The sequence below is a fragment of the Hypanus sabinus genome, chromosome 7 (genome assembly GCF_030144855.1).
Source record: "Hypanus sabinus isolate sHypSab1 chromosome 7, sHypSab1.hap1, whole genome shotgun sequence".
Classification (NCBI taxonomy): domain Eukaryota; kingdom Metazoa; phylum Chordata; class Chondrichthyes; order Myliobatiformes; family Dasyatidae; genus Hypanus; species Hypanus sabinus.
Window position 1 is genome coordinate 135,538,436 of NC_082712.1, and position 26,786 is coordinate 135,565,221.

A 26,786-nucleotide genomic window follows, 5' to 3' on the forward strand; every position below is an offset into this window, starting at 1 on the left:
ACTGGGAACATTAGGTTGGTGCCGGATCCCTATGAATTGCAAAAAACTTGGCTTGCAGATACAACAGGTTATTAAGGAGAAAAACAAAATGTTGGCTTTCATTGCTAGAGAGATTGAATTCAAGAGCAGGGAGATCATGCTGCAACTACAGTATACAGGGTACTGGTGAGGCCTCACCTGGAGGACTGTGTGCAGTTCTGGTCTCCATACTTGAGGAAGGTTATATTGGCTTTGGAGGCAGTGCAGAGGAGGTTCACCAAGTTGATTCCAGGGATGAAGGGGTTAACCTATGAGGCGAGATTAAGTCGTCTGGGACTATGCTCTCTGAAGTTCAGAAGAATGAGAGGGGATCTTATAGAAACATACAAAATTTTGAAAGGGATAGATAATATAGAAGTAGGAAAGTTGTTTCCATTGGTATGTGAGACTAGAACTGGGGACATTGCCTCAAAATCAAGGGGAGAAGTCTTAGGACAGAGATGAGGAGCAGTTGTTTTTCCCAGAGAGTGGTGAATCTGTGGAATTTCTGCCCAGGGAAGCAGTTGAGGCTTTTTCACTAAATATATTTGAGAAACAGTTAGATAGATTTTTACATAGTAGGAGAATTAAGGGTTATGGAGAAAAGGCAGGTAGATGGAGCTGAGTTTACAGACAGATCATCCATGATCTTATTGAATGGTGGGGCAGGCTCGATGGGCCAGATGGCCTACTCCTGCTCCTATTTCTTATGTTCTTATTAAAAGGAATTTGTAGAATGCCTCCAAGCTAGCTTTTTAGAACAGCTTGTGATTAAGCTCATTAGGAGAACAGCAATTCCAGATTTAGTGTAATGGAATGACCCAGATTCAATTAGGGAACTTAAGGTAAAGGAACTCTTAGGAGATAGTGATCATAATATGATAGAGTTCACCCTGATGTTTGAGAAGGAGAAGCTAAAATTGGATGCATTAATTATAGTGGAGTAAAGGATATTACAAAGGCATGAGAGAGGAGCTGGCTAAAGTTGATTGTGGGGGAATTAGTAGTGATATTTCTAGATTCTGGAATGGTTTTGGAGGACTAGAGAATTGCAAATGTTACTCCATTCTTTAAGAAGGAGGGAGAAGAAAGGAAATTATAGGCCAGTTAACCTGACTTCTGAAAGATGTTGGAGTCTATTTTAAGGAGAGGTTTCAGGGTACTTGGAGGCACATGACAAAATAGGCCAAAGTCAGCATGGTTTCCTTAATGGGGAATCTTGCCTGATAAATCTGCTGGAATTCTTCGAGGAAATAACAAGCAGGACAGATAAATGAGTCAGTGGATTTTCAGAAGGCCTTTGACAAGGTGCCACACATGAGGCAGCTCAACAAGATAAGAGTCCATGGTATTACAGGAAAGATACTAGCACAGAGAGAAGATTGACTGACTGGTGGGAGGCAAAGAGTTGGAAAAACTCTGATTGGATAACTTCTTTTACAGAATGACTTTTGACAATCTTGATCAACTTTGCAAAACATTCTTCAATTTAAACAGCTGGACCACATTCCCAAGAGTAGGCACTTGTGAATCAACACCAGTTATTGACCTTTGATTTTTATTCAATTGGTCGAGCCCAGGGTGGAGATTTACTAATAGCATTCAAAATTAATGTAACACATACCTTGAATGAAAATTGTTCTTTAAAGACAGGATCTAGTGTTTTTCTATGGACCTTAGTTTCATATTTTGGATTCTTTTTTGGGTGAAGGTACACAGTGACATAAGGATCAGATGTTCCTCCAAAATCCATAGCCTTTAATTCCGTTGCCTGTAGAACTCCAACATTGAGCTGCAAGAAATATAGGCATAGCAGATGCAACTTAGTAAGATCCTGGTTTAAAAATGTTCAACTTGATACCATAGCTCAGATTTTGCAAGTAATCATGATCAGTAATTTTTTTGACACCAAAAGTCTTGAGAGTAATTCTGGAACAACACACACACACACACACACACACACACACACACACACACACACACACACACACACTTGTTGTCAGTGATTCATGGCTCCTTCAAACATTTGACTATTGTGCAGTCTTCTTCAGCATAATCTCCAGAAATCAGTGGCTTAAATGGTTCAGGAATTTATAAGTTATTAGTACACACAAAATGCTGGAGGAACTCTGCAGGTCAGGCAGCACCTATGGAAAGGAAAACAGAGTTGGCATTTCAGGCCAAGACCTTTCATCAAGGTCCTTATAAATTATTCTGTAAATAAATGATTACTGCATTAAGACACCCTGAAAAACTGGGTTTTGTGCACGAGTTGCACAAAGGGAATTTTTATCATCAAACCAAAATTACAGCATAGTAAAGTCTCCAAGCATAGATAAATATTTCAAAATATATATGTTAGAATATTTGTCATATATTATAAAACACCTACCTTATTCTTATATGTATGGATGTTTTATTTCATTGTCTGCAAAATGTTTACTATTTAACCACAAATTGCGCTTTCTGTTGTCTGTGGAAGTTCTTCAATGTCAATTGGTGATTCCTCTAGATTGTTAGTACAATTACAACTGCTAGACCTCAGGATTTCCTTTGCCTGACAGCAAATAACATCAATAAATCCATCTCAGAGTGATCAATTCATCTTTATAGACTGCTTTCTTCAGGATAAGGGAAAGAATGTCACTTCACTGACAAATAAAAAATGGAAGTCATTTTTGTAATATTCCACAGCTAATTGTGTGCATATAAGAGAACTGATGTAAATTTACTCAGATCACCCCATCCCTGCTGATAAATGTAGAAGGGGAAAGCAGTAGAGTCTCCCTCTTTCAATTCAGACTTTGGCAGCCAAGAGATGGGAGCAGACCCAATATCATGGGTTGTATTTCAACCTAACATATGGCCCAATATCTCCTCCATTAACCGTGAGGTACTCAATGTTAAATTTACTGGGATTAAAATACTGTCTAATAAACTCTTCTCAAGCTTCCAGCCAGGTACAGGCATCGATTTTAACCAATATTTTAATGACAAACTCGGCCATCTTCATCAGGGATGATGCCTAGGCATGACTAGTCCGGTGGTATATATACCTTTGTCGTCCATCCCTCCTGATCTTCCAGTTCTAACATAGTGACACCTTCATCTTTGTTATATTCATTTTCTCTCTCTATTTCTATTTGAAATATTGTACTTTGGTTCTAGAGACTCCGAAGTTCCTTCCCCTATTAACCAAAGAGGTCACTGTATGTGTAAAGCCCAATAGGTAAGTAATTGTGGAAATCATCACCTGCCAAGTATTACCTTGTATCTTACACTTACCTAAATTAAGTATATCCAAGCAACACACACAAAATGCTGGTGGTATGCAGTAGGCCAGGCAGCATCTATAGGGAGAAACTTTGTCGACATTTTGGGCCGAGACCCTTTGTCAGGACTTAAGTATATCCAAGTAGTGACTATCTGAGTTGTGACAAACAGGATACCTGACTGAATACATTCCAAATTCCAAATGATGCGTTGCTAGTTCACTGTTGCTACTGCAATTTTATACTTACGTTTTCATTCTTGGCATCATAATCCAAGGAATATTGCAATTTTCCATAGTTCTCATAGTTCCCTTCCAAATCATCCATGTCTGGCTGCACCTTTACAACATGATAGAAAACTAACCATCATTAAAGGTTTAACTCTCTCTAACTTAACTAAAAGTAGACATGTAAATTGATTAGGTATCCAAATGGAAAGATGAACAGAAACCACTGTAGAAAATTTTGTGCAGAATTAGTAAATTTAGTGTAATTTGAATGTAATATCAGTGAGTGATATGGATAACAAATGTTACTGTAATGCAGAAAGCAGCAAATTATATTCTGTTGAGCAAACATAATGCATTACAGTAAACTTGTGTTCCTGCGATTTTTGTGTTGCACTTTGGTACTGAAGCCTTCATAACACATAAAGTGCTCTCTCAGACGTTACTCAGTAATGAACATGGTTCACAAAAATCCACTAGTGTCACAATATTCTTATAAATACATTACAGGTTTTGAATACAAACATTTCACGATGCACTGCTACCAATGTACTCTTGCGTAAATTGTACTTAACAATTTCATATTAAGTACACTAACCGATGAATGAAGAGCATAAAAGGGAGCCACAGTGGTGTAGTGGTTAGTGTGAAGCTATTACAGCTCGGGGTGTTGGGGTTCGGAGCTCCTGTGGAATGCCTGCATTTTCTCTGGGTCCTCAGGTTTCCTCCCATAGTACAACGATGTACCAGGTAGGTTAATTGGTCATTTAAATTGTCCTGTGATTAGGTTAGGGTTAACTTGGGGTTGTCATAGGTCGCTGGGTGGTGCGGCTCAAAGAGCTGGGAGGGCCCATTCTGAGCTGTATCTCTAAATAAATAAAATTGACATACATATTTTGCCAGAATGGAAAGTGTGAATAATAAAATCTGTTCCTGTAACAGTCTGTAATCTTCCCATAATTTACCCATACATTTAAACTATGTTGTCTGTATTTAAACTTGCACCAAGTACTGTTAACTTATCATTCCTGTACTTGTGAATCTACCTTGGTTTCCAATTCTATAACATCTCAAGCGTAAAATTCTGCATCCTGCTTTTAACGAAAGTCATTCCTTGCTGTCAGCCAGTAAAGTTTACTGTCATATGCGCAAGCACATGTAGGCACAGGTGTAATGAAAAACTTGCTTGCAGTATCATCACAGGCACATTAAGATTAGCTTTATTTGTTACCTGTATATTGAAACATCAGAACATACAATGAAATATGGTCACTCGTAGCGAACATAGTTGGATGTTATGCTGGGCAAGTGTCTCCATGCTTCTGGCACCAACATACAGTAGCTTGCCTACGATTTACCAATCCTAATTGTGGGTGAAAACCAGAGCAGAGCACGCAGAGGAAAAGTACACAGTCATGGGAAAACGTACAGATTCCTGCTGACAGCAATAGGAAATGATCAGGGCACTGGCCACCGTGTCACCCATAGAGCATCATTTACATGGTGAAATATAAATTATATACAATTTTTACAAGAGAACACAACAGAACAAAAAAGAACAGTCCATTTTAGTGCTAAGTGGTCAAAGTGTTGCTAAACTGTCGTGATTGTGGTTTTGCTCATTGGTTCAAGAACTGAATGGTTGAAATGAAGTAGCTGTTCTCGAACCTGGTGGTGTGGTATCAGGCTTCTGTGCCTCCTGCAGCACCAAGTTGCATTGGATTCAATAGTGTGGGTCTTTGCACGTTGCCTTCTTAAGGCAGTTCCTCCTGTAGGTGTGACCAACAGTAGGAAGAGAAGTGCCCGTGATGCGTTGTACCAAGTCCACTACTCTCTGCAGCTTCTTTTATTCCTGTTCATTCAAATTGCCATACCAGACCATGATACCACAGTGCATCAGGATCCTTCCAACAGCACATCTGTATGGGTTTGTTAGAGTGTTTGCTGTCAAGCCAAACCTCTTTAACTTCCTAAGAAAGTAAAGAGGGGGCACACTTTCCTTATGACTGCATCTATGTGCTGGACCAAACACAGGTCATCCAGTGGTACGTTTGGACCCATAAGTTTTGAGCTACTGACTTTCTCCATCTCCAGCGCCCCAGTGTAAACTGTTGCATATTTTTCCTCCTTCTCCTTCCTGAAGTCAACAATCAGTTCCTTAGTTTTGCTGACACTGAATGAGAAGTTTTTGCAGGACCACTCAACCAAGTAACCTATCTCACTCAGGTAAGCTGATTCATCATCATTAGAGACACGCCCAGCAACTGTAGTATCAACGGCAGATTTGAAAATGGCATTGGAGCTGTAGTCCTGTGTATATAATGAGTAGAGTAGGGAACTAAGCCTTAAGATGCATCTGTGTTGATGATCAGCAGCAGGAGATGTTGTTAGCAGTCCTCACAGACTGAGGTCTGCTAGTGAGAAAGTTAAGTATTTAGTTGTATTAAAGGTACAGAGGCCCATGTCTTGAAGTTTGGTGATGAGTTTGGATGGGATGATGTTGGTGAATGGCAAACTTATGCAGTTCCAGGTCATTTCTGAGGCATGGGTTGATTCATGCCATAACCAACTTCTTGAAGCACTTCATTATGGTTGATGTAAGTGCCACTGTATGGTAGTCAATGAGGCAGGTCATGACACTTTTCTGAGGCACTGGTACAACTGCTGCCTTCTTGAAGCTGGTGGGAACCTCAGATCATGGAATTAAAAGGTTGAATATGTCCATAAATACTTCAGCCAGTTGGGTCACACAGATCTTTAGGCATGCCATCTGGATCGGAAGACGTTCACGGATTCAGCCTCTTGCAGGATGTCTGGACAATAGCACCAGAGAATGAAATTACAGGGTCATCCAGAGATATAGTGGCTTGTATGGGTGTCATCATAGTTCTCCCCATTAAGGATGCACAAAAGGCATTGAGCTCATCCATGAGTGATGGGTCATTGCCACTTACAGTATGCACTTAGCATTCTGCAGTTCAATAAAGTTCTCAACCTTACAAGATATTAGCAGTCTTGCAACATTGGCTTCACGTTTGATCTGAATTTTAATTGTTCCACTATTGCTGGCATTATGCTTATAACAACTGAAGCTTTGAGACTTTCTCTCAGAGTTGCTCCACCCCTCTATTGCTTTCAACTCCTTTAAGATGCTTCTTAAAATTCAGTTCTTTAACCAAGCTTCTGGACAATTTTGAAAAGAAAAATGAACGCATTTATTAGGATCTAGACATTGCTGACAGGCCAAGAAATGGCGGTCTTGAACTTAGTGGCTCACTAAGTGGTCTTGAATTCAATTGCTTGCTAGGGCAATTCAAAAAGCATGTAGAAGTCAACCGCATTGATTGTTCTAGAGCCACATGCAGACCAGATGAATCACAATGGTAGATTTCCTCTTCTTACAGATATGTGAACCAGGTGATTTTTATCTTTGTCATTTACTTTATTCCTGAAAAGAAATAGCTGATGACTTGACTTTAATTTCCAAAGCCATCATTCTGGATTGAACTCAGTTTTCTGAATTGCTTGTTGTGCTTCTGGCTTACAAATTCAGCAATTCTATGTCTGTGTAACTTCCCAAATTTTGCTTTCCAACGAAGTTTTAGGCAGCATTTCAAGAAAAGTTACTATGTTACAAGTCACTATCTACATGCAAGTTTTATTGTGGTGATTGATTTTGTTTTGAACTTTTCAGCTTGCATGATTCAGAATTAAAAGCTGAATAACTATTCCTCTAAATTTGCCTATTGGAACAAAAGAAAGCATCTGGCCTGATTGGATGCATAAACTAGAATTGTGGGAAGAGGAAACAGGAAGAAACAGGGTGAGCTCTAATTGCAATGAGTCAGCTTTATAAATCATTGTAGTGAGTACACAAAATAATGCCTTCATTCTCTCTGCAGAGCTCTTGAGCAACCTCTGTGTTAATTAATCATATGATAGAATTCAGGAGACTGAAATCACATTTAGCTAACTTGTTACTATGATTCATACTATTCAAACTATTTCAAACTTCTTCCATTTCTCTCCTAAAGCACGAATGTGCATGCAACAATGATTATGAGAATATTAGCCCTCCTCTATGATGTGGATCACGTGCTTCTCCTTCTTACCATTGTCCATGTTTTCTAGACATCAACCCTTCCAAAATTCTCTTGCCCTGGTCTTATTTTGCAACATGTATGATTCATCCATCACTTCCACTCTCATTGACCCTAAACACTTCTAATTTAAAATTCTTCCTTGTTGTGCTTAATTTGTTCAAGACCATTCCCCTCCATACTGGTTGTTTATACCCCAATTCAGTGCTGTGACATCTCAAGACAATGCTTATGTTAAGTCAAAGCTTTAGTGTTATGATGTTATGACTTTGCAGACTTGTCATGCAGACAAAATGACAAAATATTTTTTGTGGTACTTAAGAATCACTCAATGTTTGTTTCAGGAAAATGTCCTTCTAAAAGATGCTGCAATAGAATCATTCTGCAAAGAGTACAATTCCAGAAATGCAATGAACATTGTTATGAAACACCCACCAGATTTGTTGTGACAGAGCCATTCATACTTTGCAAGTTAAGTTGATCCTTCTTTTTCTTTTTCTTCTTCTTTTTGCAGCAGCATTTCACACAGATACAGATGACACAGATGAGGATAACAAGACCCACACCTACACAGATGGCAATCAAGGCCCATTTTGGTACTGAGTAACAAACAAGAGAAGAGAATGATGAATGAATTGGGAATTGAAAATTAAAGCAAGTAACAAACAGCATGAATATCAGTTTGAAGGAGGACCATAGAGACCCTAACTTTAATCAAGTCACATCTTTAAGATCTGACTTCCAAATCCAATTTCAGTACTGGTTAAAAGCCACACTTGTTTCCACTATAATCCCAGGCCTGGTCCCCAAAATCTGTCCTGGTTTTGACTTTATCATGATTCTAATTGTCAATGTATTCTTCCTCTTTAGAACAGCTACAAATCTCAGTCATAGGGCTTTATCATTAACAGTTACTTTATTTTAACTTATTCAGTTTTCAGGATGCATTAATCACTGGCAATGTCAGCACTTGCCCATCTCTAGATCCTTTGACGAGGTGGCAGTGAGCCACCTTCTTGAACATCCTTAAAATAGGAAAAGCTGGTCGCTTACCAGAAAAATTGAGACTAATGAGAATTATACAAATTTGTTTCTTGTTTAGACCGTAGACACTTCTGTTTAGTGTGGTGGACATTTATAGTTCATTCTGTAAATATCAGAGATATTTAAAACATGATTTAAAAAAACCCTCAGAATTAATAAAGCTTGTGGGGGTGGGAGGGAGTGGCCCTCGTTACTAGACTGCTGGAGGTCCTGCCATCATTCAGAAGTCCAAGAGGCTAGATCAACAGGATTCAGGTGTGGGAATAGAGCAAATGACAATAACAAGTAACAAGACCAAGCACTATAAGTTTGCTGGGTTTAGCAAGCAATATTTTCATGTCACTTATGTTGTTAAAGGATTCAACACCACTCTGATCCACTTCAACAACTGGTCTCAATCCTTCTCTAACAATGAGTACTCTATCTGCATTTGTTCTAAATTAGCTTTGCAATGACCAAAAGCAGAAAGCCACCTGTTCCCAATGTCATTTTACCATTCAAAAATTATTTGGGTAATTATCTAGCTTTCTATATACATGTATGTGTGTTATTTCCATATATAGTTGCTTATTATTGAAGACTCGTACACACCTGGTAGCTCCAGCAAAACTATAGCTGGAATTGGAATTTACAGGTTAAAGGGATTCAACATTCTAAATAGAATAAGTAGCAACACTTTTGTCAGTTTATAAGAACAGAAAATGCTGGAAACGCACAGCAGGTCAAAATACCATTCAGAGAGAGAGTAGCAGAATTAATATTTCAGGGCAAAGACCTTTCATCCAAAGTAGGTATTTGGACTTCTATACTGTACAAAAAATTATCAGCTTGGCATATTACACAGTTCAGGATTCAACATCAAATTCGATAACTTCAGTAATCATTTCTCCAGTTTTGTACTTCACTTTTCTAACATCTATTTTCTTTCCTCTCTCCGCTTCTGATATCTCACATTTCATTCATCTGCTTCTATTTATATCCTCCAGCGAACCTTTGCTAGCCCCTTCGGATAGCTTTACTACCAATTATCTCATCTTCTCCCCCAACCTCCCTCGTATCATTTACTGTACCTTCTCCTTCATTCACTCTGCCCCTTGTTCTTCATCTGGAAACTAAGATTGAGGCATTAACTTTGAAACAGGGCTTGGGTTTTTCTACATATTTTTGCTCAGGATGCAGTTCTATCACTTCAAGGCAGAATAGACATTCATTTACTTGTATATACCAGAGTTATTTTCCCAAGCTGAATGAAAATAATTTGCCAGAAATAAAAGGAGCAAAAGGCCTTCCTTGGTCTTTTTTAGTTATTTTCTCAAAATTCAGAATCAGTCTATTATCGATAATTAATCATCAGAATTATATTAAGTTTAAAGTTTTTCTCAATTTATATTCATTCAACAAAACTAGATGAATGGACCTCAATATATTACTGACAGCTATAATGATCAGGGCTCAACCCTGACTTCCAGTGTGGTCTGTTTGGAGCTTGCACATTGTCCCTTTGACCATAAGGGCTTCCACTGTATGCTTTAGTTTTCTGCTACATTGTAAAGATGTGTAGGTTGCTAGGTTCACTGGCCACTGCAAATTACCCCTAATGTGTAAGTGAGTAGAAAATCTGAGAAGGGAATGTGGGGAGAATAACATGGAATTAATATAGAATTTTTAAAAGGCTTGCTCTATGGCAGTTTATCACCCTTACGAACTGCCAACTCCCTGTGTAATCCTGAAATGGGCTCAAAAGACAAATTTAAAAAGCAAGTCCTTTATTTTCTATGCTCTTACTCTCTCATTTTCACCTTCATTCACTCCAATATTCCATATTTAACATTGTTATCCTCACATTTTTATCCTTTAAGTTCTAAACCCCCCCAGCACCGAATCTGACTGTTACCCACACAACTGCATAACCCAGCTTCATGCTCAGGTACTTCCTTTTCAACTCACAAATTAAAATAATCAGTTTACTAAATCTTTTAAGAAATCCCTCCCTAAGCCCCCTCTCTTCTCCCCTCTTCTAATGTAACGTGACCTTAAATATTAATGCTCTGACAAGGACCTTGAATAATTGGGTCCAAACATTTGCGTTATTTTCCTTATGCCTGAATTAATTCTCAGTGTTTTTTTTTATTTAAATCCCTGTGTTAAACAGTAGTGTGTTGAATGTGATATTGAGAACCTAGAGCCCATGCATCAGATGCCCATGTGTAAGCTGCAGAAAGAGGGTTCTTCCCCAGAAACTGCCCACCCACCTATCCCATCAAATACCTCCTGCCCTATTTGTGGAATAGTCTGTAGATCTCACATCAGCCTCATTAATCAACTCTGAATCCATCGAACCTCAGTGGAAGTAAGTCAACCTCAATCCTGAGGGGAGGATGAAGAAGAGAAATTGTGGTATGCACCCTACAACTGTCCAGCACTACACCTGATGGTCATGAGTAAAATTCTAGATTTTTAGGTTATTTAGATAATTTTACTGAAGGCTGTTCAAAATCTATTTCAAATCATTTGTACCCATCATGGAAAAACTGGGTTAATATCCACAAGAGCAGACTGAAATAACAACACATGGCAAAAATGAGTATCAGAAATATATACTATGAAATAAACAGGCAAAGAGACACGGAAGCTATTTTTAAATGAGTAAAGGAGAAGCAATATTTCATTTTCTCTTTTAGATGTTTGGTAATTATGTTTTGTAAGAAAAATATTGAACTTTTAGCACTTAATTTTAACATTTGTTCTGATAATAAAATGCACAGTTTAGGACAGAATTCTGATTTTAAATGTGTGTTTGCAAATTTATGAATACACTTTGTTGAAGTCATCTTTTATTCATATTGATAATATTGGTGGCTCTGATGGTGATCATCTGAGAACAAATGTTTTATGGTGCTGTTCATCAAAATCTTTCCCAGAGAGGTAACTTCCAGAAAAGGTCTTGAAGGATAAGAGGGTGAAAGGAGACGAGAACTAGTATGGTTTAGGAAGGAAATTTCCAAAGAAATTTCATTTTGTGAGACTGGGTTTCATTCAAAGAAAAGAGGGGACATACAAAAGACTGGAATTAAATGAAACACAAATGTGCTTGGATTTCCACTTTTTCAGTGGAGAACTAGCCTCTGTGGTGCATAGGATTAAAATTACCATTCATTTGTGATGGAATTCCAGACCTGTAAATTAGGACAATGTTTCATTTAAAATTATTTATTTAGGAATATTTTAATTGTTTAAAAGTTTTGCTTTTAATATTATAATTACTTAACAGGAATTTTACAGTTTCTGAATATCAGCAGTGGCAGGCCCTCAGAGGTACATTGGCTGAGGCCCAATCATCACAGAGCTGCTGCAATGTATTGCTACTCATTCCCTGAGGTGGTCAACGAGCTTGTTCAGTCCTCCACATTTGGCCCAGCAAAGTCAGAAAAGTTGAGCACATTGGTGAGTTTGTCAGCGCTGAGTCCAAGTAGCTGGCCAAACCCATTTCAGCCTGACAGTGGTAAAATTTTCGCTACAGAAACAACAAGCTGTATCAACATACAACCTGCACTCAGACCAAACCTTAAGCCTAAAGGGCATTTCACTTGTCAAAGCACCACAGAATGGGTCATGCTAGAGGTAGAGTCATTCTACAAATGCAAACATGCTATAAATGCCACCAGGTTTCAGGTGTAGGAACCCCACGGTCCACTTAATAGTCTGATGACTTTTGACAGTTCACAGCTGTCCAAACAATCTGTCACTTTTTTAAAATGTCCTGACAATCGGAGACATTCAAAAACAGTTCACCTAAAATATGAAAAATATTTTTAAAATGTGAAAAAGATAAAAGCACATTTTATTGCAGGCAATTACTTAAAATATACACAGTTCAATATAAGAAAAAGTCAACACAATACCTTGGTGATATTTCACACGTTACGTAAATGAATAGGTTGTTCTGTTCGTGTACCACTCAAAGCTTGCATAAAATTAAAGGACACAATTCAAAATGCACCTAGGTCCTCAATTCAGAATGTTATGTAGCTGTCACTGGACTATTGGATAGAATGATAATGAATAAATGCTATGAGCAATTTCATTCAATTAATTTAGATAAAAATGAAGCAGTTAAGTCCAGTTACAGTTGAGAGGTCAGATGCACCGGCATATCTCTGACTTTCGTGCAGATGCAAACATTAATGATATATTGAACAGCAGACAACGGATTGTTGCAGTTCTCAACAGTACAGTATTCACAATTAAGCACAATCCAGTCCAATGAGATTTAAAACAGGTGCATCTGTTGATTCCCTCAGTATAGCACCAATTAGTAATTAACAAGAAACTGACATATAATGGTTCTCCACCTTAATTGGTTTAACAAGCAATATTCAAGAACTCCAAAGACTTTGTTAATCACTGTGAGAAGAGTCAAGATATTGCTGATTATTTTGTCCAAATTGAATTAATTGCCCACAAGAGCCCAAGTGAACAAATTATGGATTTATTTTCGAAAGCATTTCCCTTTGAAATTTGTTTAATGTTGCTTATCAGACAGAATCATTCCAGAATATACTAACTAGGCACATTTGTTCCTGACTAAAACAATTCTTTTTGACTCTTTGCTGTAATCAATGCTTTGCACTGTAATTTCCTGGTCTGTGACAGCCTCATGCTGTAGTAATTAATAACTAAAGTTATCAAGTATTATTAAGTTATTTAGTATTAAATAACTTTATTTATGTAAAATTCTTGAGGGAGAGACTGTTGATTAAAACCTAGATCAATATTGCTGACCAATACCACAAAGAACAAAGATAAAATACAATGGAACAGTTTTGTAACAAGGCCTTTCTCCAATTTCTGAGCTGGTGTTAGGATGCATTCTGAATACATTAACTGATAGCATACAAATGCAAGAAAAGAGCATTTCACAAACTAGAAAAAATCTGCAGATGCTGGAAATCTGAGCCACACACACAAAATGCTGGAGGAACTCAGCAGGTCAGGTAGCATCTATGAAAAAGAGAACAGTCGACGTTTTGGGCTGAAACCCTTTGGCAGGACTTCAAAGAGTCATCCTTAAAATGAATTTGAAAACTTCATAAAATATTTAGAGGAAGAACTTAGATTAAAAGGGAACAATGGCTAAAAAATCATCAGTCTTATTTGTCACACCAACAATAGCACAATGGCACTTTGCTTCTTCGACCCAAGCCAAATTTATGAGGAATAAGCATTTTGATGAATAATACAATGTTTGACACAACGGGGACACCACATGCAGCAGGATAAATGTTGCCCCAGACCCGTGTTTTGGTGCTGAACAAATACATCAGGCGGTCTTCAAGTTATGTAAGGGTTCCTTTCCTGGGAATTGTCATAAACTGATGTTTTCTTAATCAAACATCCCTATTTTCTATAGCTACCCTTATCACATGGCTCTGCTTATACTATCTACCATACTTCCATTTCATGAAACATCTTCAAGTGTTCACGCTAAAACTACTTATCATTAAACTAAAAGAACATATAGTGTATCTAATTTTATCATTAATATTTTATTATTATTATACTACATTGGATTTTTTTAATAATTTATGGGATTATTCATGAGTCCAATGTCTGCTAGGTCTGAGAGTCTAAGCCAGGAAGTGTCTTGACCTGGGGTTGGAGGCCTGTCTGTGAGTGAGTTGGAGGGAGAGTGGAAGGCTGGTAAAGAGGTTTGTTTTGCTATTGTTGTTTTGCTTTGTTATGTTGTTGTTGTTGTTGTTGTTGTTGATTGTGTTGTTCTACTGACATGCTAAGTTGGTGCTGGAATGTGTGTTGACACTTGTGGACTGAGCCAAGTTGTGTTGGATCCTTAGATTGTATTGGTTAATGCCAATGACGCCTTTCAATGTACATTGCAATGTATATATGATAAATACGTCAAAATTTGATTTCTGTAAGTTAGGTCTTCTGAAACAGAAGGGCCACTGTATATTGTTCTGCAATACTAGATCCTTTGCTTTGTTGTAGCTATAGATATCATTTGGAAGAATAAAAGTAAGATAGCAGGATTCCATTGAAAGATACTATGCAGATAATCCTGCTCCTTTCAGTCATATCAACTCTGGAAATGGTAACAAGTGCAATGTGTCTACCTCTTTTACAGTAGATACATTAAAAATAGCAAATGAGATGATGGTACATGAAATTTATCATCCTCATCTGTCTCACATAGTTTTATTGTGCCAAAATGGAAGGGAATTGAAATTTGGTAGAGCAACAATTTGTTTCTAGTGAAGAAAAAGTATTAAGACACTTATTGTGGAGTTTTGCATTCATAAGTGATGTATATAAAGTTGAAGTCACAAATCATTTGTTAAAATAATGAAAGGGATAGAGAGATTCAAAAACAAAGGAGAGACATCCAAAGGGTTTAAGTTTAACGATCTTTCATCATTGTCCCAAAGAAAGAACACCAAAACTGAATCATTAACTCCATTTCTCTCTCCACAGATTTTCCTTCTACCTACTGAATTTCCAACACATTCTTTTATTTCAGATTTCCAGCTACTGCAGCATATTACTTGTGCGTAGAACATCAATATATGATGGAAAGGAAGCCTGAGGAATTTAACTATAATATCTGTAATTTCTTCACATTTTCTCAATATAATATTAACTCAAAATATTTGGTATAATTCATTTCCATGCCATCTGCTGTAGCATTTGCCAAGAACCAAAATTATTTGGACAGCTTGATTAAATAAATAATGCCTGCAAAACAAACACATTGCAATGATCCTATGTCAATAGTTCTAGTAAAGAAGGAAGTAAGATCGCTTTGGGGATATTTGTTACCTGATCTGCATTGAGGTGAACCTGCGGTATTAGTTAGATTGCCAATTTTAGACTCATGCTATTTGTTACTTACTTCATTGTAGATTTTTTACAAAATATTTTTTACTTTAGCAACACACATGAAATGCTGGTCAGGCAGCATCCATATAAATGAACAAACAGTTGACATGTCCAGCCAATACCCTTCTTCAAAATTTTATCTTTTAATTTTCTCCATCACTTTTGCTTTTTAATACAATGGAAAACGACCGTAAACTGAATCAGAGGCCAAATAGGCAAGGAAAGAGCAATCCATACAGGAGAAAGGAGGATTCATCAGAGGAAGCTAGTTTTTGCTGAAAGTTACTGCTGACTCCACCCACCCTAGCAGTCACCTATCCACCAAATTGCCATCAGGGAGATGCTACGAGTTCATCACCACCAGGATGACACGCAGTCTCTGATGCCTCTTTCCTGTAGCTATCCAGCTTTTCAGCAAAACTCACTCTGGTGTAATACTTGAACTGTCACTGTACAACATCTATTAAATGGTCTCCCTTCCTCTCTTTGGTCTGTTGATAATTCTGTTCATATGATCACACTTATTTAAGTTTGATTATTTTCATTTGTGCATGTGAGCATTACGCTAATTGTTGATTGCTTATGGCTGTTTGACCTATTGTCTTGTAAATTGTTGATTGCTATTGTAGAAACATAGAAACATAGAAAATAGGTGTAGGAGTAGGCCAATCAGCCCTTCGAGCCTGCACCGCCATTCAGTATGATCATGGCTGATCATCCAACTCAGAACCCTGTACCTGCTTTCTCTCCATACCCCCTGATCCCTTTAGCCACAAGGGCCATATCTAACTTCCTCTTAAATATAGCCAATGAACCGGCCTCAACTGTTTCCTGTGGCAGAGAATTCCACAGATTCACTACTCTCTGTGTGAAGAAGTTTTTCCTCATCTCGGTCCTAAAAGGCTTCCCCTTTATCCTTAAACTGTGACCCCTCGTTCTGGACTTCCCCAACATCGGAAACAATCTTCCTGCATCTAGCCTGTCCAATCCCTTTATAATTTTATACGTTTCAATAAGATCCCCCCTCAATCTTCTGTTACTTTTGTCTATAGTCCTGTGTTCAGTGTTTGGCACCAAACCACAATCAATTCTGATGTTTTACATACTGACAATAAAGTGATCCTGATTCCGACTTCAGCACCTTATTACTCATTGCCCTTCACTTATCTGACTAGATGAGAACAACTGTATTGTGTTACCATGTTACACAGCAATCACGTTCCTACATTCAAAAAATAATAATAAAATACTTTCACCGGTCCACTTATTTCTGATTCTGTCTACAATCTTCATTGTTTTGCTCTCTGTAAGTCTGTTTATTTAAAATATACATACTTACATGGAATTTTATTAATTAAATTGTTAATTAAGTCCCCACTTCCAGTTGTGGCTATCTGGGTAGTATTGATTGGAGTAACATCTTGTTTTACAGTTGTGGTTTTAGTTATTGTACTCATTTTCTCCTGTTTTTGGATAAAGTCTGAAGCCAAGACCTATAAGGAAGAAAAAAAAACTGTTCAGTATTTGTAAATAAACCAAAATAAATCATGATCTTTTAACAAATCAGGTTTGGAGGAGTCATTCTATTTGTTATTCCTCAGATCACACAAGAAAAAAGGGATATTGCAGTACAACAATTAGAGAAATCCAATTTGTTACATCTTCCAGGCAAGCCAAGGACATTATTTCAAATTATGAGGCTCTTGTCTCCCGCTGTTGCTGTAAAGGCAGCTGATTTAATCAAGGTCCTCCCTATCTCCAGTGTCTAATGTTTAAATGGCTATTCTTCAGTTTGATTTATGTAGAGATGGTTAAAATGCGTTGCATCAGAAAACATGATGATCTTTGGTTTGTCCTGAAGCTGTGGCCAACATAGGTCTTTCAATCAATCCCAATAATGGAGAGTCTTCCTGTTCACTGCGGACACAGGGTGACTGCTGTACATAGTTGAAATGAGGCATGCCAGAGTCATTCATAGTGAAAAGTTGCTAATGTAAGGCATATATAAATGCAAATATTATTAAGCAATGAACTACAACAATTCCTGACAAGTTATGTCAGGTTGCCTTTGCCCGTGAGATTGTAATTACAACATTTATATGACCAAATTTTGAATATTTTAAGCCTCTTTTTCTCTCCTATGTAAGTGGACAAATCACGCTTCTACCAAAAACACACAAAATGCTGGAGGAACTGAGCAGGCTGGGGAGCATCTATGAAAAAGAGTAAACAGTCAAAGTACAGGTGCAGACCATTCATCAGGGTTTATATTTCATAAGTCATGCAGGTACTTAGCCAACAATTCCATCATGCACTGCTGGCTAGCAGCCATTTGCTTCCCAGCACCTTTCGCAATGTATGTCCTGACAAAGAAGCCCAAATTGAGGTGGAGGTCAGATGTAGTGGCATCTGACCTCTTGCTTTGCTGATGGGTTCATCAGTAATATACCAACATGTCTTAAAACAGAGAAGATACTCCTCCACTCCACGCCACAGGGTTCCTTGACAGCAGAGGAATTTAGGAACGTTGTTTTTCTTGAGAACTGTTTTTTTTAATTGACTGAGTTGACTTCTCTTTTGAATAGGGTTACAAACCATGTCAAGGGCTATTTAAGTCTTTTACATTTATTGCTGTCAGGGGTTTCCACTAGCAGGAGGGTTGTGAGATTTGAGTTCACTTTAATAAGCAAAACTGTTTCTTCCTTCTTACTAACTGCATAATAAACATTTTTCTTGAACATACTGATTTGTTCAGAACTACATTATTATAAACCAGTGTTTCACAACAAAGTTCTTTATCGATTTTATTTTAATAATTTAAATGATTTACCAGATCAATAGGGCATTTCGCTTTAATTTATATCCTTTTTTAAAATATTCTTTAATTATTTGAATCTACTTGAACATTTTAAAACGTCTCTATCAGAGATATTCAAAAACAATTCAAAAGCCTTTGATAGTGATCTTAAAAGATTAGATGTTACATGTACATTGAAACATATAGTGAAATGCATTGTTCACATCAAATCACATTAGCGAGGATGTTGGGCAGTCTAAAAGTACTGCCACGCTTCCAGAGCCAACGTCGCAGGCTCACAACTCACTAACCATAATTGTACATCCTTGGAATGGAATGCGAGGGAGGGGAGAGGAAATTCACGTGGCCACAGGGAGAATGTACAAACTCCTTACATGCAACAGTGAGAATTTAATACTAATTGATGGTCTTTGATACTGTAATACACTAACCATTATTTCACTGTGCCACCGTGCATTCGCACGTCATCAAAAACCTTGGCAAACGGCTATAGATGTGTGGTGGAAAATGTGCTGACTGGCTGCTTTATGTCCTGGTATGGGAATACCAATGCCTTTGAGTGGGAAATCCTACAACAGATAATGGATTCAGCCCAATACATCACAGGTAAAACCCTCACAACCATTGAGCACAGCTACATGAAATGTTGCCATTGAAAAGCAGCATCCATTATCAAATGTCCTTACCACCGAGGCCATACTCTCTTCTCACTGCTGCCATCAGGAAGAGGGTACAAATGCCTCAGGACTTGGATCACCAGTTCAATAACTCTTCCTACCTCTCAACCATCAGGCTCTTGAACGAAAGAGGTAACTACACTCATTTAAGGACTCTTCTATCCTGTTATTTCATGCTCATTATTTATTGCTATTTATATCTGTATTTGCACAGTTTGTTCCTGTTTACAGTTACATTTCTGTAAATTTGTTAAGTATGCCTGCAGAAAAAGAATCTCAGGGTTGTATGAGGTGACATGTATATATTCTGATAATAAATTTTACTTTGTACTTTGTACTATTTACATTTCATGTGCAGAGGATTGACTCAGATATTTTTCCTTACCCAGAACTGGTTCAGTGAGTTTGGACAATGGGTCAGAACCAGAATGATGAATGACCTGTCCATATCTATCTAGCTTGCTAATTGATTGAAACCAGGATAATGCACATCTTTCACATACAGGAACTTAATTTCTGTCACTGAAATACCAGAGCAGGCATATTATCATTTCAGTATTCCAGGAGGGGCATTCCCTCTGCAACTTTGCTTCACTCTCCACCAACATCCACTGCTCTCCTCAAAGAATCTTCCTATATGACTGTGGGAGACAAAATACATGCACTTTCCATCCATTATTAGGGACACAAACATACTCTCCAGTTGAAGCTGCAATAAATTTGCAATATAGTCTACTGCACGTGACGCCATGCACTGTTTAGTTTACAAAGGTAAATATGTTGCCTGTTGTTTTAATTCTTCAACTACTCCCACTCTTATTCCTGTCTTTGACTACTTACATTCTTCCAAAGGAGAATAATATGTGCTCTAAAACATTTCATTTTCTGCGCATTCCTCAGAGCCCTACACTAAATGAAGCAATCTGTGATAACCAGACTTTCCGGTTTGTCTCAGAACTGGCTAGTTCAGTGTAAAAGAAGGAAATGCTAGTAGTGCTGAGAAGGTTTCATGGTGTCAATTGGGAAAAGGTAAATGTAATGTTTTGGGGTCAAAACCATTTCATGATAGGTGATCATTAGCTCTGATGTTGAGGCTGTTTCTCTTTCTGGGATGTACCTGGCCTGCTGAGCAATTCGAGCATTTTCCTTGGCTTTGTCTCAGATTTTCAACTTCAGTATTTCTTTTACTTTTCAGTCCTTAACTAGTTCTGATGTAGCTCATGTTTCCTCTTTTCAGATGCTGTCCGACGTTCTGGGCTTTCTGGGTATTTTCTTTTATTTCAGATTTCGAGGAAATGTGTTTTGTTTCTCAGTTTCCTTTTCTCCTTCATCCTCCAGAGTACCCGGCATTAACAATCTTTCCTCATCTACTTTCAATCAACACTTCTGTAAAACCTATTTTCATTCAGTTTACCACATATCACAGACATTCCTTTGTTCTTCCCACAACTCACATTTCTTTGCAACTGTGTTCTAAAAGATTGTAGTTCTCACAAGGGTACACCAGCTTAAAATACTAAATCTCGTTTGCTTTCCACATTCACTATCTGACCTGCTGAATATTTCCAGCATTTTTAATTCATTTTGTGTCTGTGTTCTTCTGGTCATTGATAATGTAATATTTAATTATTAAATAAACTCCTTTCTTCACTTTTTTATTGGAAATATTGACCTAGAACTAACAAATAGTCATTGATATCTGTTATTGCTTGGTATAATTGTGCAGGCTGCAAAGAGAATAGTGTAATATAAGATATCATAAATAGAAAATATCACAAATATTTGTGATATCTAATTTACCCGTTAAGTGAGTAAATTTATCCCTCTAAATCCCTTGAAAATGAGAGCTAAAAATGATTGGTCAGTGTCAGATTAGATTGTAATTATTTTCTTCCAAAGTTCAAAGAGCAGTTATTATCAAGGTATGTATACTGTATACAACCTTGAGATTCATCTCCTTACGGGTGTTACAAAGCAAACTCAATCAAACTCATTTAAAAAAAAGATTGTTAAGCACCCAGCGTGCAGAAAAATACAAATTGTTCAAACAATAAAAGTAAGCAAATAACATTCAGAACTGAAGATCATAGAAGTGAGTCCATCACCACGAAGCCAGTCACCACTGCAGCATATCCAGGAGTCTGTTAGTTGCAGGCCACAGCCTTGGTTCAACACAGAGATGAGTAAACCTCGCGGAACAGCGAGCTGAACACTGGCCCATTTCTTGTCTCTGGCCCCAACACCCCAGTCTTTTCAATGCAGTCTAGAGCTCAAGCTGTCCAAGTTCCAGGTCATTCATCGCTCTCGGACCTGAGCCCAAGCCCCACTGCCTCAATTCAGCCCATAGACACCAAATTGCAACCATCCTGCATCTTCAGGACTTCAGTTCACACCACTTAAATTTTATACCTGCTTGTATTTCGTATAATTACTAAAAACATACGGTTGTTCAGTGTGTCTCCTTGCGGTCTCTGTTCTTTGTATCTTCCTGGAAGTTTCTTATTTAACTGGGGGCTATCTGAGTTGTTAACTTGTATCTACAAACTTGACCGGAATATCTCTTATGTATAGTAGAAGAAGAGCTGAGCACATTGCCCCACCATCTTTTCTTTTTCAGTTTTTTCCTGTTCTTTGTTTTCAGTTACAAGATTTTTACTACTCCATATTTCCAATTCCTTTGTTCTCTTAGCACTTAATAAAACGATCATGGTGCAGTGAGTTTTATGTCTCTTTCTTGACTTCTGAAAGAACTTGCATTAAAAAGATCAGACCAACAGCAGGTAAAACTCTGCTATAATGCCAGATATATTTGATTCATCATCATTGAGGGTCATATGAAGTCAATTCTGCTCTTACCAAGTTGTTGGCAGTTTCTTGTATTTCCCTCAATCATGACTGTGTGTTGCACCGAAGTAATTCCAGGATAGTAAAACCGTAAGACCAAAATAGATAGGGGAGAATTAGGCCATTTGTCCCATTGACTGTGCTCCTTCATTCAATCATGCTGACTTATTTTACCTCTCAGCCCTGTTCTCCTGCCTTTTCCCCATAATTATTGCTTGGTTAGTTGGCATCCGTCTCTCTCAAAGGACAATGGGTGATGATCATCATCTTCATGAGTCTGGGTGGAAAGTATGGAGATCCTGAGATGCCCAGTAATCAAGATCTCCCTCTTGGCCGGACTAGTCTAGTCCAAAGGAAGGCTTATGAAGGAATACATTTGGCATCTGCCTGGCTGCAGGAGCTGACAGAAGGATGTTCAATGATGTACATGAACATGATGTTCAATGATGCCAAGCCACCTTAGGGGCTCCTCTCTGGATTTGCTGTCTGGATTTACTCCCATAGCCTTTGTCTCACATGAGGCTGCCCACAAGGCAGTAGGGCTATTCACCCATAGCTGGGGGTCTGGTTCACAAGCACCAGGGCGTGTCCACACACTGGTATGCCTCCATGCTACATGTGCAGGGGCCAATCTTCCTCCAGTCCTCTGCAGTTAAGGCAGAGTCCAAAAGAAATTCAGTTTCCATGTGTCCCCAGCGAGGAGGCACTACATGAGGCTTGCTGTTGGAGAGGCAATGTACCGGCAGGGAGATGTTTACATGTTCAGCTCTCATTTTTACAAGATTGTTAGCCAGCGGTGGAAGCAGAAAGTGAGAGCAACAAGCACTACTCACTATACTACTACACTAGATGCATCACTACAACCATTTGACAACCCTTGCTAATTAAGTACTTATTAACCTCCGCTTTAAATACACCCAATGACGTGGCCACCACAGTTGTCTGGAGCAATGACTTTCACAGATTCACCACCTTCTGACTGAATAAATTCCTCCTTGTTTCTGTTCTAAAGGGATATCTTTCAATTCTGAAGCTGTAGCCTCTGGTCCTGGACTCTCCCTCTATTGAAACATACTCCTGTCCACTCTGTTTAGGCTTCATTCTCCTTCAAATCAAAGGTATGAAGCAACACCCCTGAACAAAAACATTATCAGGGAGAGAAAAAAAAACAAATTTTCAGGTCAATGATCTTTCATCAGAACTGGAAAAGCTTGTTTTACGTTGAATAGAAGGGGAAGATTGGAGTGAAAAAAGGGATTGTCTATAATAGGGTGGAGACTAAGAGAATCCTAGGTGACATAGTTCTTGATGTTGTCTTAGAGAGGTGACATATGCTTATTAATCACAATTGATTTGCATGGAAAAGTATAAATAGAGGGAGGTGATGTAGAGCAGTGGATCAATGCTGGCACACAGCAACTGCTGAACAAAAGCAAATTAGGTAATCATCTGTGAGATAGAAATCTTGAGATAATATCACATCTAGATAACAATAAATCAGAACCAGCCAGAAATCCCTCAGCATTTTCGAACACTCCTATGACCACCTGAGAGGGAAATCATAACTATGACTTAAAAACCTCATGCAGAAGAAATGGTTTGCATTACAACACTCTCTCTGCATTGCGCAAGTGTCTACCTAGATATGGACTCATCTGCACAGAGTGGGCCTTGAACCCACAAATTTCTCCCTCACTGGTGAGGGAAATTCCAATGAGACTAGATTTATGAATTAGGGATGCATGAAGGAGGATGGGTAGATAAAGCTAAGATTGAATGAAAGTCTTGGTTTACTAATGTAATTCTCGAGTTCCTGATTTAATTATTAATGAATTAGAGAAACTGTCCGGCTCACAGACATAGCAATTAGCTTCTCAAGAGCTCAAGACAATAACCACAGAGCATTCAAAGTACAACTAGAATATGATGCAAATCACTCTCAAAACAATTGTTGCTCATGACAACTGTTGCCATGACAGTAAGAGCTGGGTTACATATACGCAAGATTTTAGAATTCCTGGGTTTTCATGATATGTCAGCTTTGATTGCTATTAATTCCTAAAGTAATTTGTTGCTAACGGTGAAGAACTGCCTGGGACTTTTAACTATTTTACCAGTTATAGAGCAAATATTTGTCTTTTTTCATGGAGGATACAAAGCAGGAGTAAACTTCACGATATCACTATATTGGTACTACCACTCTCCCTACAATTTATTGAGAGTTCTGTGCTCTTTCAACCTCAGTCCTTGATCATTCCCCAAAACTAAATTTCTCAATAATAGCGGCGGTCCCTTGAACCACAATTCCTTTTTAATTATGGTATATCAGCCTGTTTTTGTAACCAAACTTCTGTTTATCTTCAATAACATGTGGGGTGTGGTATCAAAATACTGTTGTTGCTTTCATTCTAAAATAACTGGGATAGGTGGAGCTATGACTGTTCACAAGCATTTCTGGACTTCTGAATATCCACCCACTTTGTACACACCTGATGAAACATGATATAAAAAAATTATTTCCAGAATAGTCAAATACTGACACACTGCTGAACAACATTGGAAGAAAAAAAACAGGTATAAAAATAGATTGAAACTGGGATATTGACAGAACTTGAGATAATTCAAAAACCGGCTTCAAGATTCCATGGGAAAGGGTTTAAGTAACCACACAGAGAATGGTTGTGGTGTTACATTGGCATGGAATTACATGGATGCAACCAGAACATTGCAACTCCACCCAATGGTTACCATGGTTTCATTGAGAGGCAGAGTACTTTGCCTCTTGCATTTCACAAGGTCTTTAAATATTTCTTTGACAGGTTTTCCAATTTTTTGTACAGTATGCTGTTTCCTAATTTCTTTTCAAGTCTATGAGTCATTGTTGAGTTGCTCCCTGCTGTTGGCTCAGTTTGTTGATAAATTGCAAAATTTTTACAAGGGATTAAATGAGCATTTGGAGTACTGTAAGTTTTAAGTCAGAGTCAATTCAAATCCAATCAGAAACCTAGCTCACCCAAATCTAAATGATAAGTTTAGAATTAAGTTGTAAACTTAATTCTTTACAGGAACTTGACTGATCAAATTAATATAACATCTACACCAGGCATGCCCTCTTCATGTTACTATAATCAGGGAGGAGTTGCAGAAACCTGAAGACACACACTTAAACATTTTAAGAATATTTTTTTTCCGCTCTGCCATCAGTTTTTTGAACAGTACATGAACCTATGAACACTACCTCAGTATTTGTCTTTTGTACTATCTATTTTATAGTAATATTGTGCTGTTTTCCTGCTGCAAAATAATGTAACTACAGCTGTGAAGATCACTGCTGCAACTGATAACCCTGTGTTCTCTGTCTCAGAGACCAATGTTAGGCTGTCTTTAAAGAGGGTGAACCCTTACAAGGCAGAAGATCCCGATGGAGTACCTGGTAAAGTTCTGAAAACCTGTGCCAACCAACTGGCGGATGTTTTCAAGGATATTTTCAACCTCTCACTGCTATGGGTGAAAGTTCCCACTTGCTTCAAACTGGCAACGATTATACCAGTGCCTAAGAAGAATAATGTGGGCTGCCTTAATGACTGGTAGCACTCACACCTACAGTGATAAAATGCTTTGAGAGGTTGGTCATGACTAGACTGAACTCCTGCCTCAGCAAGAACCTGGACCCACTGCAATTTGCCTAACACCACAATAGGTCAATGGCAGATGCAATCTCAACAACTTTTCACATGGCCTTAGACCACCCAGACAACACAAGCATCTATGTCAAGGTGCTGTTCATTGACTATAGCTCAGCATTTAATACCATCATTCCCACAATCCTGATTGAGAACTTGCAGAGCCCGGGCCTCTGTACCGCCCTCTGCAATTGGATCCTCGATTTCCCAACCAGAAGACCACAATCTGTGCAGATTGGTGACAATACCTCCTCGCTGATGATCAACACTGGTGCACCTCAGGGGTGTGTACTTAGCCCAATGCTCTACTCTCTCTATACCCATGACTGTGTGGATAGGTATAGCTCAAATATCATCTATAAATATGCTGATGATACAACCATTGTTGGTAGAATCTCAGGTGGTGATGAGAGGGCGTACAGGAGTGAGATTTGCCAACTAGTGGAGTGGTGTCACGTCAATAAGATGAAAGAGCTGATTGTGGACTTCAGGAAGGGTAAGATGAAGAAACACACACCAATCCTCATAGAGGGATCAGAAGTGGAGAGAGTGAGCAGTTTCAAGTTTCTGGGTGTCAAGATCTCTGAGGATATAATCTGGTCCCAATATCTGCAGTTATAAAGAAGGCAAGACAGTGACTGTACTTCAATAGTTTGAAGAGATTTGGTATGTCAACAATATACTCAAAAACTTCTATAGATGTACCGTGGAGAGCATTCTGACAGGCTGCATCACTGTCTGGTATGGGGAAGGGTGCTACTGCACAGGACTGAAAGAAGCTGCAGGGGATTGTAAATTTCGTTGGCTCCATCTTGGGTACCAGCCTACAAAGTACTCAGGACACTTTCAGGGAGTGGTGTCTCAGAAAGGCAGCGTCCATTATTAAGGACCTCTAGCACACAGAGCATGCCCTTTTCTCACTGTTACCATCAGGTAGGAGGTGCAGAAGCCTGAAGGCACACACTCAGCAATTCAAGATCAGCTTCTTCGTCTCTGCCATCCAATTCCTAGATGGACATTGAACCCATGAACACTACCTCACTTTTTAATATATATTTTTTCTGTTTTTTTCATGATTTTTAATCTATTCAATTTATGTATACTGTAATATATTTATTATTATTATTTTATTATTTTTTCTTCTTCCATATTATGTATTGCATTGAACTGCTGCTGCCAAGTTAACAAATTTCATGACACATGCTGGTG

At 38.3% G+C, this 26,786-nt stretch overlaps 1 protein-coding gene across 1 annotated transcript in view; it reads right to left on the reverse strand.

The window, feature by feature from the left end:
* Positions 1-26,786, reverse strand: part of syt8 (synaptotagmin VIII) — an 80,852-nt gene that overhangs the window by 23,054 nt on the left and 31,012 nt on the right. Inside the window, exons 2-5 of the mRNA XM_059975701.1 lie at positions 16,895-17,048; positions 8,053-8,216; positions 3,540-3,629; positions 1,643-1,810 (exon numbers count right to left, since the gene is read on the reverse strand). Coding sequence (XP_059831684.1) covers positions 1,643-1,810; positions 3,540-3,629; positions 8,053-8,216; positions 16,895-17,012 — 540 coding nt within the window. The 5' untranslated portion in view covers positions 17,013-17,048. The remainder of the gene's footprint in view (positions 1-1,642; positions 1,811-3,539; positions 3,630-8,052; positions 8,217-16,894; positions 17,049-26,786) is intronic.